Source organism: Symphalangus syndactylus, chromosome X (genome assembly GCF_028878055.3).
Source record: "Symphalangus syndactylus isolate Jambi chromosome X, NHGRI_mSymSyn1-v2.1_pri, whole genome shotgun sequence".
Lineage (NCBI taxonomy): Eukaryota > Metazoa > Chordata > Mammalia > Primates > Hylobatidae > Symphalangus > Symphalangus syndactylus.
In genome coordinates, this window is record NC_072447.2 from 66,473,935 (window position 1) to 66,487,236 (window position 13,302).

Consider the following 13,302-nt stretch of genomic DNA (forward strand, 5'->3'; position numbering starts at 1 on the left):
AAAAAAAAAAAAAAAAAGCATTTCAGACACCAAAGAGGACTACTTTAATCATCAGGGGTTAATGAAGAAAACACACAAAAAAGCAACAAACATAGGCAGACATAAGTCAAACAATAAGTTCAAACTAAGAGAAGGCCAAATCACCTCAGGAGGGAATGCTGTAAGGAACAAAGGCTTCATAGTAGTTTAAAGAGAAAGGGTGTGAGAAAATTGAGTCATCACACAATACATGGTGGCACAGGCATGCTAAACTCAAAAGAACTGAGCTGTAGCAGTCAGTAGCACAGTCACACTGTGAAGTCACCAGGTTTCAGCAAAACATCATCATTTGTTGCACTGAATTTACATGATCAATCTAAATTTTGCTCACTTTGTCAGTATTTAATTTTTAACTTTGTCTTAGCATTTGGTTAAGTGTTCTAAGTATATATATTTGTATATACTTAAGTAACATCATGGATTTAAGGCAACACTGGCAATCTTAGGGACTATTTTTCCTTTAAAAAGGGTCTGTGTATTACTAAAGTTTGAAGACACTACATAAGTAATTTTACAAACGTAGCATGATTTGCTAAATTCCCACTTTCCAAGGGGCACTGAGTAGTTTCCAATTTGGAACTATAAATAATGCTTGTTATAAACATCAAAGTGTTCGCATAAAGCTTTGCCAGCATTTTGGATGATCTCCTCAGGTATTACTGAGTTACAGGGTATAAATGCATTGTGAAGCTTCTTGAAGGATGGTGCCACATTATGTAAGAATACTGGTCTCCTGGCCAGGCACGGTGGCTCATGCTTGTAATCCCAGCACTTTAGGAGGCCGAGGCAGGTGGATCATGAGGTCAGGAGTTCGAGACCAGCCTGGCCAATATGGTGAAACCCCGTCTCTACTAAAAATACAAAAATTAGCTGGGCATGGTGGCAGGCGCCTATAGTCCCAGCTGCTTGGGAGGTTGAGGCAGGAGAATGGCGTGAACCCGGGAGGCGGAGGTTGCAGTGAGCTGAGATAGTGCCACTGCACTCCAGCCTGCGTAACAGAGCAAGACTCCATCTCAAAAAAAGAAAAAAAGAGTACTAGTCTATACCATGGCTGATATTGAGCATTGTGTCCTTTGTTTTTACATTTTCCGTGATGTGCTAGAAAATACATTGTATTTAACTGTTGCTTTAATTTGCGTTTCTTTAGTAAGACTAAATTATTTGTATGTGTTTAGGGACTATTTGAAAGTCTTCTTGAACTGTTTGTGACACTTATCCATTTTTCCCGTTTAGGTCTTGGTATTTTTCTTATTGATTTAGATGAGAAATTTCTAAGTTGTGGACATTATCCTTCTGTCTGTCGTATTTCTTCCCATTTTTCCTCCCAGTTATTAGTCTATCTTTTAATTCTTTCCTTCCTTACCTTTTTGAGCTTTTCTATCTCATTTTCATCTTTTTTCACAGTCTGCTCCCACATGTGTACTTTATCTTGGTCCTCCTTCAGTTGGTTCTTTTCAAAATCCAACTGAATGCCCAAGCGAGTCTTCTGATTCTCAAACTCCAAACTGTGTATAAAGGTGGGGGGAGAATAACTCATAATCTCATCAGCCAGAGATAACCAATGTACAAAATCCAACTATGGGAAGAAAGGGAAACTAGACCCAGGGCTCAGGGACCCAGAGTTACTGATTTTCAGTCACAGCTTGCTTCATCCATCCATATGCCCATAAAATGGTCCCCTGAAGCTGAAGAACTAAGTTCCTCAGCCTAGCCCTGTGGACATGGCATAAGGCAGGGAAGATTCGGCCAAACCTTATTTATCCCCCTTTAAACAATGAAGACCCCAGCGCCCTCCAAGTTCCTATAAGGAGGCATAAAAGAGTCCATCTGATTCCACCAGCTATGGTAATTCCTATTTATTAGGCTTCTATGTACTTTACATATATTATCTCTAATCCTTTAATCAACAGCTCTGCAAGTAGGCATTATTATCCTAATTTTACACATGAGGAAAACTTAGGCCAAGAGGTAAAAGACCTTGCCCAAGGCCACACAGCTAGTCAATGGCACATGTGAGACTGAAAGCCAGATTTAACACCAAAACCCGGGCTCTTTCTAGTATACCACCACTGCAACATAATGTAGTGGATTAAGAAGATTGGCATCTCAACTCTGCCACTTACTAGTAATGTGATTCAGGCAAGTTGGTTATACTCTCCAGGCCTGTTTCCCCATCTGCAAAACGGACATAATAGTACTTACCTTAGGGTTATTGGGAGATTTTTAAATGAGTTAATATGTATAAAGTCCTTAGAACCACACCGGGTCCACGATAACTACTCAATCAATTTTAGTTACCATTATCACCAGGTATATTGACTGTACTCAGCTTACTTTTGTCCAAAGGCTTCAACTACAGCATCCCAACTTCTGCCCCAAGGTCCCAGAACCTCTTAAAGGGCAGAACTTGGATAGTACAAAAACATGGAGAAAATACTGGATTCCTGCTATTGTCCTCCTTTCCATCTCTCAGAAACACAAGAGTATGCAACCAGCATACACAGGCACTGGCAGGCCAGGCAGGACTAACTTCCAATTGCCCTCTCCAACTCCCAATATGGTGTGACAGATGCTGCCAGATGTCATGCTAGCAGCTTAAACCTATTAGCCACTATAATTCAAATGAAATGTAACTAACTCTGTAATTTTGAGCTATGCAATTTTATATCCAATCTCCTAAGTGACTCATAAAGGCCTCTGTGATCCGGCCCCTGCTGACCTCTCCGCCACTCCCCACCTTCTTCCTGACTCTGCTTTTATGCTCCAGACATTAAAAACTACTTAGTATCCAGAACAAGGCATGCTCTCTCACACCTCCAAGCATGCTGTTCTCTCTGCCTGGAATTCCCTTTTTCTGTCGCTGCCTGGCTGGCTAAATCCTACTCACTCTTCAGGTCTCCAGTCATCACTCTCTGTTTTGTAAAACCTTTCCTGACGGTTCTGATCAGGTTCCTAGTTTCTATTACACTTTGTTGGGTTCCTCTCTTTTTAGACTTCAGGTGCAGAAGCAAGTTAATCATATCCCACACTTCATAACACACTTATCATCACTGCCTGGGGAAGACCCTTCCCTTGTCCTCTTTGTTTCAATCCCCAATTTCCATTCCCATTACCTTCCCTACTGTGAACATGCACCACAAAGTGACATACACACATGCATTCCTTAAAAATGCATATCCTTGTAAAATGTCTTAGTTCTAAAATTTACACAAATCGACTGTGTTATAAATTTTATTCTTTTTTCTGGTCAATACCGGGTTTATAAGTTATCCATTACTGTCCACAAATCTAGTTCTTGCTGTGAACTCCCACACAGTATTCCAGTCTATATATTCATTTGACTTATGCTTCCCCCAGTAATGGCCATCTACATTGCCACCAGTGTCCCACTACTACAAGTTATGCCAAGATGAATGACACTGAATGTGTATCTCTTTGGGACCCTATGGCAAGACTCTCTCTGGGATATATACCCATAGGTTATATATATATATGTGTATATATATATATATGTGTGTATATATATATATGGATATATATATGTGTGTGTGTATATATATATATATGGATATATATATATGGATATATATATATGGATATATATATATGGATATATATATATGGATATATATATATATGGATATATATATATGGATATATATATATTTTTTTTTTTTTTCCACATACTACACAGGACATCTATAGATTTCCACCTATACTGTTAGACTTTTTAATTTGCATTTCTCTGATTAAGAGGTTAGACCTCAATTCCTATGGTCATTAGCCACTTGAACTTCTCTTTCCATGAAAGCCTATCTATATTCTTTGCCACTTTTTTTTTTTTTTTTTACTTTTTTCATTGCATTAGGTATCATAAGTACTTTGCCACATTTCTATTGGGTTTCTTGTCATTGTTTTTTATTTTTCCTGTTGTTGATTTGCAGTTCCTTGAAAATTTCTTCAGTATTTTGTATCTACCTTAATTACACCATTGATCACACTGTCCTTAAATTGATGTTTCCCCCAGTACTCTATATGTTTCCTGAGGAAAGAAACAGAGTCTGATTCAATTCTATATCCTTGAGACTGGCTTGAAGTAGGACAGCAATGAATATTTACTGTATGGGCAAAGGGCTAAACTGCTAACTGAAGCCCAGGGTACAAGGGATGACCTCCTTCAGCAAAGACTGTGTTGTGTTCATCTGTCTTACCTCCATCTCCCTTGTCCCCCTTCCGATACCTAGCACAAGACAACCTGGCACAAGGTAGGTACTCAACAAAGGTTTGTTGAATGAATGAATCAACTAAAGTGAGGAAAAATGAGAAGATTATTTTCTTCCGGCTATTGTTTCAACGAAGAATTTCATCTCCCGCCTCCCTCCACCTCACATTGCCCATTATGATAACAACAAAAGCTACTATTTCTTGCTCTTAGTAGATGATATGTAAGATGCTAAATACCTTTTAAAAAGGTAAAAAAAAAAAAAAAAAGCCAGGCGGGAGTTGGGGCCGGGCGTGGTGGATCATCCTGTAATCCCAGCACTTTGGGAGGCCAAAGCTGGTGGATCACGAGGTCAGGAGTTCCAGACCAGTCTGGCCAGCATGGTGAAACCCCATCTCTACTAATACGAAAAATTAGCCAGGCATGGTGGCGTGCACCTGTAGTCCCAGCTACTCGGGAGGCTAAAGCAGGAGAATTGCATGAACACAGGAGCCCAGAAGGTGGAGGTTGCAGTGGGCCGAGATCATGCCACTGCACTCCAGCCTGGGTGACAGAGCAAGACTCCATCTCAAAAAAAAAAAAAAGGCTGGCAATCTGGCTCACACCTGTAATCCCAGCACTTTGGGAGGCTGAGGCAGGAGGATCACTTGAGCCCAGGAGATCAAGACCAGCCTGGGCAACATGGCAAAACCCCATCTCTACAATAATAACAAAAAAAAAAAAAGAAAAGAAAGATTAGCTGGGCGTGGTGGCAAACATCTGTAGTCCTAGCTACTCAGGAGGCTGAGATGGGAGGACCACCTGAGCCTGGGAAGGTCAAGATTGACACTGCACTCCAGTCTCGGCAACAGAGTGAGACCCTGTGTCAAAAAAAAAAAAAAAGATCATTTCACCTGACCCTCCCAATAATGCCATGAGATAGGTATCATTATACCATTTTGCAGATACTGCAGCTTACAGAAGTCGAGTCACTGCCAAAGATAACGAGTTGTGGAGCTGGGGTTGTAATCCAGGAATCAAGTTTAGAGTTGGCACTCTTAGCCACTATAACTATGCCATACTGCCCTCCTGATTTCTGTTAAGGCCTACCTACATAAACTCACATAGTTCTAAGAGCTGACCCTTGCCTATGACAGCATCTGGTTTTCCAACGATGTCAAGCTAGAGGCTCAAGGGCATCCCAATCTCTTACCAATCCTCCCACCTACCGCTTCTTGGCGATTTCATTCTGCCGTTTCACCTTCTCTTCCTCAAACTCCCGGATGTTGCGCACACCAATCTCCCGACAAAACTCTTCAAACACCTCATCCTCTACCTGAGAAGAGAAGCCAGGGAGGGCATCGGCCCTTTTAGTCTGTCCTGTTTCCAGTCCCAATCCTGCCCTGACGCACACACTGGCATGGCCCACACCCTACCAACCTGGTTCATCTTCTCCTTCAAGTCTTTCATTTCCCTCTCTCGGCTCTGAATGATCCTCTTGATATCATTAATGCGAGGCCCAAAGTTGGCTAGCTCACTCTCCAGCTTGGATTTTTCCTACAGGCAATGGGTTGAGAGGACAAAGCAGACCAGGCTCCTTGGAGAAAAAGCTACCTTGACTGCATTGGCCCCACAGTCAGGAAGGGCTAGCTCTCCACAACTGAGAGAACCTGGCTTAGCACTACTGCCCTAGTCAAGTCTCCATGATGTTGCACTGAAGCCATCACATGGCTTCTTCCCTGGCATCCAGTTCAACCAGCTTCAATCCACAGGGCTGGGCACACAATAAACATCATTAGGTATAGGTCCCAATCTTTGATCTATAACCCCTGGGGGCAGAGTTGTTTCAGAATTCAGTTTAGATTTTTTGAGTTTAGAAAAAGATATATAAATACACACACTACATATAAAATCTCTAGGGCAGTCTGGGGAAGTACTCAATAAAAAAAAAAAAACAACACATGAATATACCTAGAACAGTACCCTCCCCCCACTCCCCCACCACTACCACAAGCAGGGACTGAAATGCCCATAGCTCACTTTCAAAAATTCAAATTTGTTGAATGGATAAATTATGCTAACAATAGCACATAACATAAACTGAACACATAGTAGTCTTAAGCACTTTACATGTTAACTCATTCAATAATGATCCTATAAAGTAGGTATCATTTATTTATTTTGAGACAGAGTCTCGCTCTGTCACCCAGGCTGGAGTACAATGGCATGATCTCGGCTCACTGCAACCTCCACCTCCCAGGTTCAAGCAATTCTCCTGCCTCAGCCTCCCAAGTAGCTGGGATTACAGGCGCCTGCCACCACGCCCGGCTAATTTTTTGTATTTGTAGTAGAGACAGGGTTGGCCAGGCTGGTCTCCAACTCCTGACCTCAGGTGATCCACCGTGCCCAGCCGAGTAGGTATTATCTTAACTCGCATTTCACAGATAAAGATGTGAAGGTTGACACTGAGAGGTGAAATTACTTGCCTAATGTCATACTTAAGGCAGAGCCAAGCTCTGAACCCCTGGCTGTCTGACTTTATGCTATATTTGGCTCCCTGCGGCAGGCTGGGAGGAGACAGGGAAGTGAAACAAGTTCCCCACCCCCAGAGAAACCTAGGCCAGGAATGTGTGGATGGCCTTTGGAGAACAGGGCTGAAGGCCAGGCCCCACCTGCAGATTCAGGGCTAGATGTCGTGTCTTGGTCTGTTCTAGGTCACTCTGGGAGTACTTGAGCCGCATCTGCAGTCCATGGGCCTGAGACTGCACCTGACGCAGCTCTGCCTCTTTCCGTTTTGCCTTCATCTGCTCCTGAAGGGAACAAGAAAGAAGGGCTAGGTGGTAAGGTGGTGGCTGACCTAGGCTTAGGACTCCCACTGCTAAAAACAGCACCGCCTGTGGCTTACTTTCAGCTCCTCTGTCAAGCGCTCCTTCTTCTCTTTCAACTTGTCTACTGCTTTCTCATCCCAGCGCCGCGCCTTGGCCTTCAGGTCACTGGCCCCACCAGAGATCACTCCTGACTTCTGGAATAGGGTTCCATCCAGTGCCACTGTCTACACACAGGAGGGGGAAGAGAGAAGAGGGGGAGAAGCTGAACAAATGAATCTCCAGTACTGAGCCTGTCCAGCTCCAACTTGGGCAAGGGAATCCACACCTTGTGGCGCTGGTGGCCTCCAAAGGCAATGCGGCGGGCATCCTCCACGTTGTCACAGACAAGGGCATTGCCACAAGCATACTGCAAGGCCTTTTTGATATGAGGTGGCTCATAGCGAATCACATCAATCACTAGCTTGGCCCCCTTCAGCTCCCGGAGTTTCTCATCTGTAGGCTTCACCTGTGGGGAGAAGCTCAGTCAGTGGCAGAACACAAACTCAGAGTACTAGAGGAGGGGCCCTTGAACACTGGTCTGACCCAACCCCCAACAAGCCTCACCTCCAGGTAGTCAAGAGGCAAGAAGGTCTCAGGCTCCCCACGCTGCTCCTTGATATACTGAATACAGTCCCGGCCTGTCTTCTCCGAGTCCACAATAATGGCATCCATGTTCTTGCCCAAAACCTTGGTTACAGCAATCTGATACTTCTTTTGTGTGGGCTGGCATAGGTCAATGAGGCGGCCGTACTGAGTAAAGTAGGAAGGGAAAACTGAAGTATGAAGCTTTTGGGAGCTGGCTCAGGAATCCTAATTCCCAGTATGGAAAGGGGGACAGACTAGAATCTATATCGTGAATGCAACTGTATTGCCTAGTGGTTAAGATAACCCAATACCAAGCATGGTGGTGTGTGTTTGTAATCCTAGCTACTTAGGAGGTTGCAGTGAGAGGATAGCTTAAGCCCAGGAGTTCAAGACCAGCCTGGGCAACATAATGAGACCCTGTCTCAAAACAAACAAAAAAGACAACCCACTAGCTCTGTACCCACGTAACCCTACCCTATCTCAATGGGACTGTATGGACTGAGGAGGAGGCAATTGCAGACTAGCTTGCTGTGTGCACTCTAGATCAGCACAGTGGCCAATCCTAATGTCCCTTCGAAAGGTGGAAAAGTTGGGGTAAGAGAAGGGAGGTAAAGAAATGAATAAATGAGTTATGTAATGAGGGAAACTCAATATTACATTAACACCTCAAAAGAGGTTCAGAGCAAGAGATGATATTGTCTCTTAGCACAATTATCCCAGATGCCTGAAAATGTGAAGCTGTGTTTGCTGAGAACACTCCTGGTTTTGGAACCTAACAAGATTGAATAGAAGCCTGCAAACCTGATGGCCTCACCCTAGCAGACATTTTCATATGACATGATCATGGACTAGGCTAATTATTAATTAATGACTGAATGGGATTCTAGTAATGTGCCAGTATCTTTCTACTTTTTTTTGGTGATGGAGTCTCACTCTGTTGCCCACACTGAAGTGCAGTGGCGCAATCTTGGCTCACTGCAACCTCCACCTCCCAGGTTCAAGTGATTATCCTGCCTTAACCTCCCGAGTAGCTGGGATTACAGGTGCCTGCCACCATGCCCGGCTAATTTTTGTATTTTTAGTAGAGACAGGGTTTCACCATGTTGGCCAGGCTGGTCTCGAACTCCTGACCTCCGATGATCCGCCCGCCTCGGCCTCCCAAAGTGCGAGGATTACAGGCGTGAGCCACCGCTCCCAGCATCTTTCTATTTATTACATGATTGTTCTGATGTAAGGGATCTGTGTTTGAAGATCAAAGTGGACTGTGGTTTTATGAAATATATATTTAGTCTTCTACCCCCGAGTTCCTGACACACAACTCCTAAAACCCTTAGAATCTCGGGAATGAGCAGTGTCTTTTGTATGTTAATGAGATGATTATGGCTGGAGGCCTATACATAGCTTCTGGATAGGGGCTGGTTACCAGAAAGACCAAGGCAGGATTAGATTTGGGACTCTTAGCTCCACCCCCGCAAACTTCAAGAGGGGAGAGGGGCTGAAGGTTGAACTGATCACCGATGGCTGATGATCTGATCAATCATGCCTACATAATGAAGCCCCTGTGTGGGGGTACCTGGAGGGTGGCTTGCCCAGATTGGGCATGGAAGCTTCACATCTCTTCCCCCATACCTTGCCTTATGCATCCATCTGGCTGTTCTCTGTATCCTTTGTAATATCCTTCATCATAAATGGGTAAACATAAGTAAAACATTTTCCTGAGTTCTGTGAGCTGCACTAGTAAATTAATCAAACCCAGGGAGGGATTCTCGGGAACTGTAATTTATAGCAGGTCAGTCAGAACCACAAGTCACAACCTGAGACTTGCAATTGGCATCTCAAGTCTTGGACTGAGCCCCTAACCCACAGGATCTGATGCTATCTCCAGATGAATAGTGTCAGAGCTGAAGTGAATTATAGGTCACCCAGCTGGTATCTGCTGGAGAATTGCTTGGTGTGTGAGGAAAAACCCCCACACTTCTGGTGTCAGAAGTGAAGTGTTGTGCTGGTTGTGTGAGAGTAGAAAAAACACTTTGGTTTTTTCCTATCTCACAGAAGAACACAGCCCCCATGCTATAAAGGAAAAGTCTATTCTGGCTCCCAAGCAATGACTTCAGGCAGTCATGTCTGAATCCAGAATCATCTTTCTAAACCTCACATTTACCATTTTACAGACCACCACCACCCAGGCACTATGCCAAATATTTTATATATATTATTTCAAATTCTCACAAGCACTTAGCGAAATAAATCTGGCTGGGCGTGGTGGCTCACGCCTGTAACCCTACCACTTTGGGAGGCCGAGGCAGGCAGATCACTTGAGGTCAGGAGTTTAAAACCAGCCTGGCCAACATGGTGAAACCCCGTCTCTACTAAAAATACAAAAAAATTAGCTGGGCATAGTGGTGGGCACCTGTAATCCCAGCTACTTGGGAGGCTGAGGCAGGAGAATCACTTGAGCCTAGGAGGCAGAGACTGCAGTGAGCCAAGGTTGTGCCACTGCACTCCAGCCTGGATGACAGAGCGAGACTCCATCTCAAAATCAATCAATCAATCTCTTTTACCAGTTCCCTTCCAGCAGCCTCCAAAACCAAGCCTGGTTCCCTAAGAACTATCAGATTAAGGGGGCAGGGACTGACTCTAATCATACTTATCTCCCCAGCAGTGCCTAGAGAAGTGATAGGGAAATATTAGTGGAACCAAACTCAGTTGAATCCAGGTATGGGATAATATTCAGGGAACCTGGGAACTCAGGATTTGGTGAAAGAGGCCAAAAGATCAACAGATCTGATAAAGCTCAGGGTGTCCCTAAAAGCTACTGGGCCAGTTAATACATGCCAAGGGAGCCCATTTAGAAGACTGCACAGAGCTACAATTCCAGCCCCATGGCCTCACCCGCTTCCAAAATCTTTCCTGGTTTTCCAATTCCCCTCCCAGAGGCATAGACATAGCAAGACAAAACCTTCAGAAAGACGCAATTGGTATGATGAAAAGAACATGATTGCCTAGTATGACAGGTTGAAAAATTAAAAACAAAAAAGAACATGAGCTTAGGAGAACAAGTTGGGTTTGAACTGCAGTTCTTCCTCTTAGAAGCGGTGTTTTTTAAACCTCTCCGAGCCTCATTTCCCCCGACAATAAAAATGGGATTGGCAACCCTGTCCTTACAGGGCTGCTGGGAAAATCGTGTGACAGTGAGTGTAAGTGCTCAGGAAACGAGTTCCCTCTCTGCTCTTACCACAGAGCCAGGGTAAAGGCGCTTGATGCTTTCCATTATCTCTGCCTTTCGCTGCTGGCGGCTGCTCTCCTGGCGGTCGATGCGGGCATCCCCTAGCTGCTCCATCACCTGGTTCAGCTCCTTATTGATTTCATCAATACGCCGCTTGGCCATCTCCACCTCCTCTGTCAGCTCCCCCTCTAGCTTCTTCTGCTCTTCTAGGGACTGCCTACAAAGTGAGGGCACACAGGAGTTACTCCTGCTGGTGAGAAAATACTCCTGGCTCAGAGAGCTCTGGGGGTCCTGCATGAAGAGGGGCAGGTAGGTAGGGGTCACAAGAACAGGCCTGGAAGTAAGGGGGACAGTTGCAGAGCTACATACTTGCTAGTGGTGATGTATTCCTCCAGTTTCTCAATCCGCTTCTGATTCTCTTCAATTTCCCGCAGCTTTTGCTTGATCTTAGCCTGCGAAACAAACATATTCCATCATCAGGGGCTGCACAAGTTTACACCAAGACCATGGGGGCCCTAGATAACATTCCTTATGTGCCCACTCATCCAAGAGCCCAACAGTCCAGGACAATCTGTCACTAATATAGGAGGCCTACTAAAAAGCAGACATAGATGGTGTTCGGTTTGATCTTCTAACTGATGATGGGGGCCTCCCAGAGCTCCAGAACCTTTCACAGGTGTTGTACCCAGCCAAGGCATCTTCTTCACCAACCATGGAGGCTCAAATCAAGATAAAGCTTCACAGGCCTTTCTGTACCCCTGTTTCCTCATCTGCAAAATGTGGGTAATCTCCACTGCATAGAATACACATTAAGTGCTTAATACAGGGTTGCTATTAATGACTATCACATTCTTTTTTAAAAATTTTTATTATTTTTCAAAATTTGAGACAGGGTCTCACTGTGTTGCTCAGGCTGATCTCAAACTCCTGGCCTCAAGTGATCCACCACGCCTGGCCAACATTCTTTTAAATATTTAAAAGTGCTTAGCAGAATGCCTGGAACACTGTACACTCCTGGGACACTATGACAACTTTCTATCATTGTTGTTATTACTATATTGATATCAGGGAGGCAGTAAGTAAAGTATATTTGGTAAGAGTGTGGGCTTTAGAGCTACACTGCCCAGGGTCTGGTTCTGATACTTAATAGTTATGTGAGTGGCCGGGCGTGGTGGCTCATGCCTGTAATCCCAACACTTTGGGAGGCCAAGGCAGGCTGATCGCAGAGGCAGGCAGGAGTTTAAGACCAGCCTGGGCAACAAGCAGAAACCCTGACTCTACAAAAATAAAAAAATTAGGAGGCCGAGGTGGGCGGATCACTTGAGTTCAGGAGTTCAAGACCAGCCTGGTCAACATGGTGAAATCCCATCTCTACTAAAACTACAAAAAATTTAGCCAGGTGTGGTGGCACACACCTGTCATCCCAGCTACTCAGGTGGCTGAGACACAAGAATCACTTGAACCAGGCCGGGTGCGTTGGCTCACACCTGTAATCCCAGCACTTTAGGAGGCCAAGGCGGGTAGATCACCTGAGGTCAGGAGTTCGAGACCAGCCTGACCAACAAGGTGAAACCCCTGTCTCTACTAAAAATACAAAAATTAGCTGGGCATGGTGGCTGGTGCCTGTAATCTCAGCTACTTGGGAGGCTGACGCAGGAGAATTGCTTGAACCTGGGAGGCAGAGGTTGTAGTGAGCCAAGATGGTACCATTGCACTCCAGCCTGGGCAACAAGAGAGAAACTGCGTCTCAAAAAACAATAAAAATAAAAAAATAAAAAGAATCACTTGAACCTGACAGGCAGAGGTTGCAGTGAGCTGAGATCATGCCACTGCACTCCAGCCTGGGCAACAGAGTGAGACTTTGTCTCAAAAAAAAAAAAAAAAAAAAAAAAGTAGCCAGGCATGGTGGCAAGCACGAGTAGTGCTGGATACTCGGGAGGCTCTGGTTGGAAGATTGCTAAAGCCTGGGAAGTCAAGGCTGCAATGAGCCATGGTCGCACCACTGCACCTCAGCCTGCATGACAGACAAAGACTCTGTCTCAAAAATAACAATAATCTTGTGACCTTAGGCAAATTACTGTGTTATAATTTCCTCATTTGTAAAATAGGGTAATAGTAGCCATTCCATAAAGATAATCATAAATGAAGAATTAAATGAGTGAACACATGTAAAGAACATTGCCTATCATATAGTAAGTGCTCAACAGATGTGAGCTATTGTCATTATCATTAAGATTATCATGGCCAGGCGCAGTGGCTCAGGCCTGTAATCCCAGCACTTTGGGAGGCCGAAGGGGGTGGATCACAAGGTCAGGAGTTCAAGACCAGCCTGGCCAACATAGTGAAACCGTCTCTACTAAAAATACAAAAATTAGCCGGACATG

General features: G+C 44.5%; 1 protein-coding gene across 3 annotated transcripts in view; it reads right to left on the reverse strand.

The window, feature by feature from the left end:
• Positions 1 to 13,302, reverse strand: part of SMC1A (structural maintenance of chromosomes 1A) — a 44,440-nt gene that overhangs the window by 19,955 nt on the left and 11,183 nt on the right. For 2 of the 3 annotated variants that reach the window (XM_063634821.1, XM_063634822.1), the window contains 9 exons: positions 11,288 to 11,370; positions 10,928 to 11,135; positions 7,672 to 7,857; positions 7,394 to 7,573; positions 7,146 to 7,292; positions 6,913 to 7,050; positions 5,677 to 5,797; positions 5,470 to 5,572; positions 1,403 to 1,544 (listed from right to left, as the gene is read on the reverse strand). In XM_063634821.1, coding sequence (XP_063490891.1) covers positions 1,403 to 1,544; positions 5,470 to 5,572; positions 5,677 to 5,797; positions 6,913 to 7,050; positions 7,146 to 7,292; positions 7,394 to 7,573; positions 7,672 to 7,857; positions 10,928 to 11,135; positions 11,288 to 11,370 — 1,308 coding nt within the window. Of the gene's footprint in view, positions 1 to 1,402; positions 1,545 to 5,469; positions 5,577 to 5,676; positions 5,798 to 6,912; positions 7,051 to 7,145; positions 7,293 to 7,393; positions 7,574 to 7,671; positions 7,858 to 10,927; positions 11,136 to 11,287; positions 11,371 to 13,302 lie in introns of all 3 variants that reach the window. The other variant, XM_055267154.2, reaches the window with a different exon arrangement.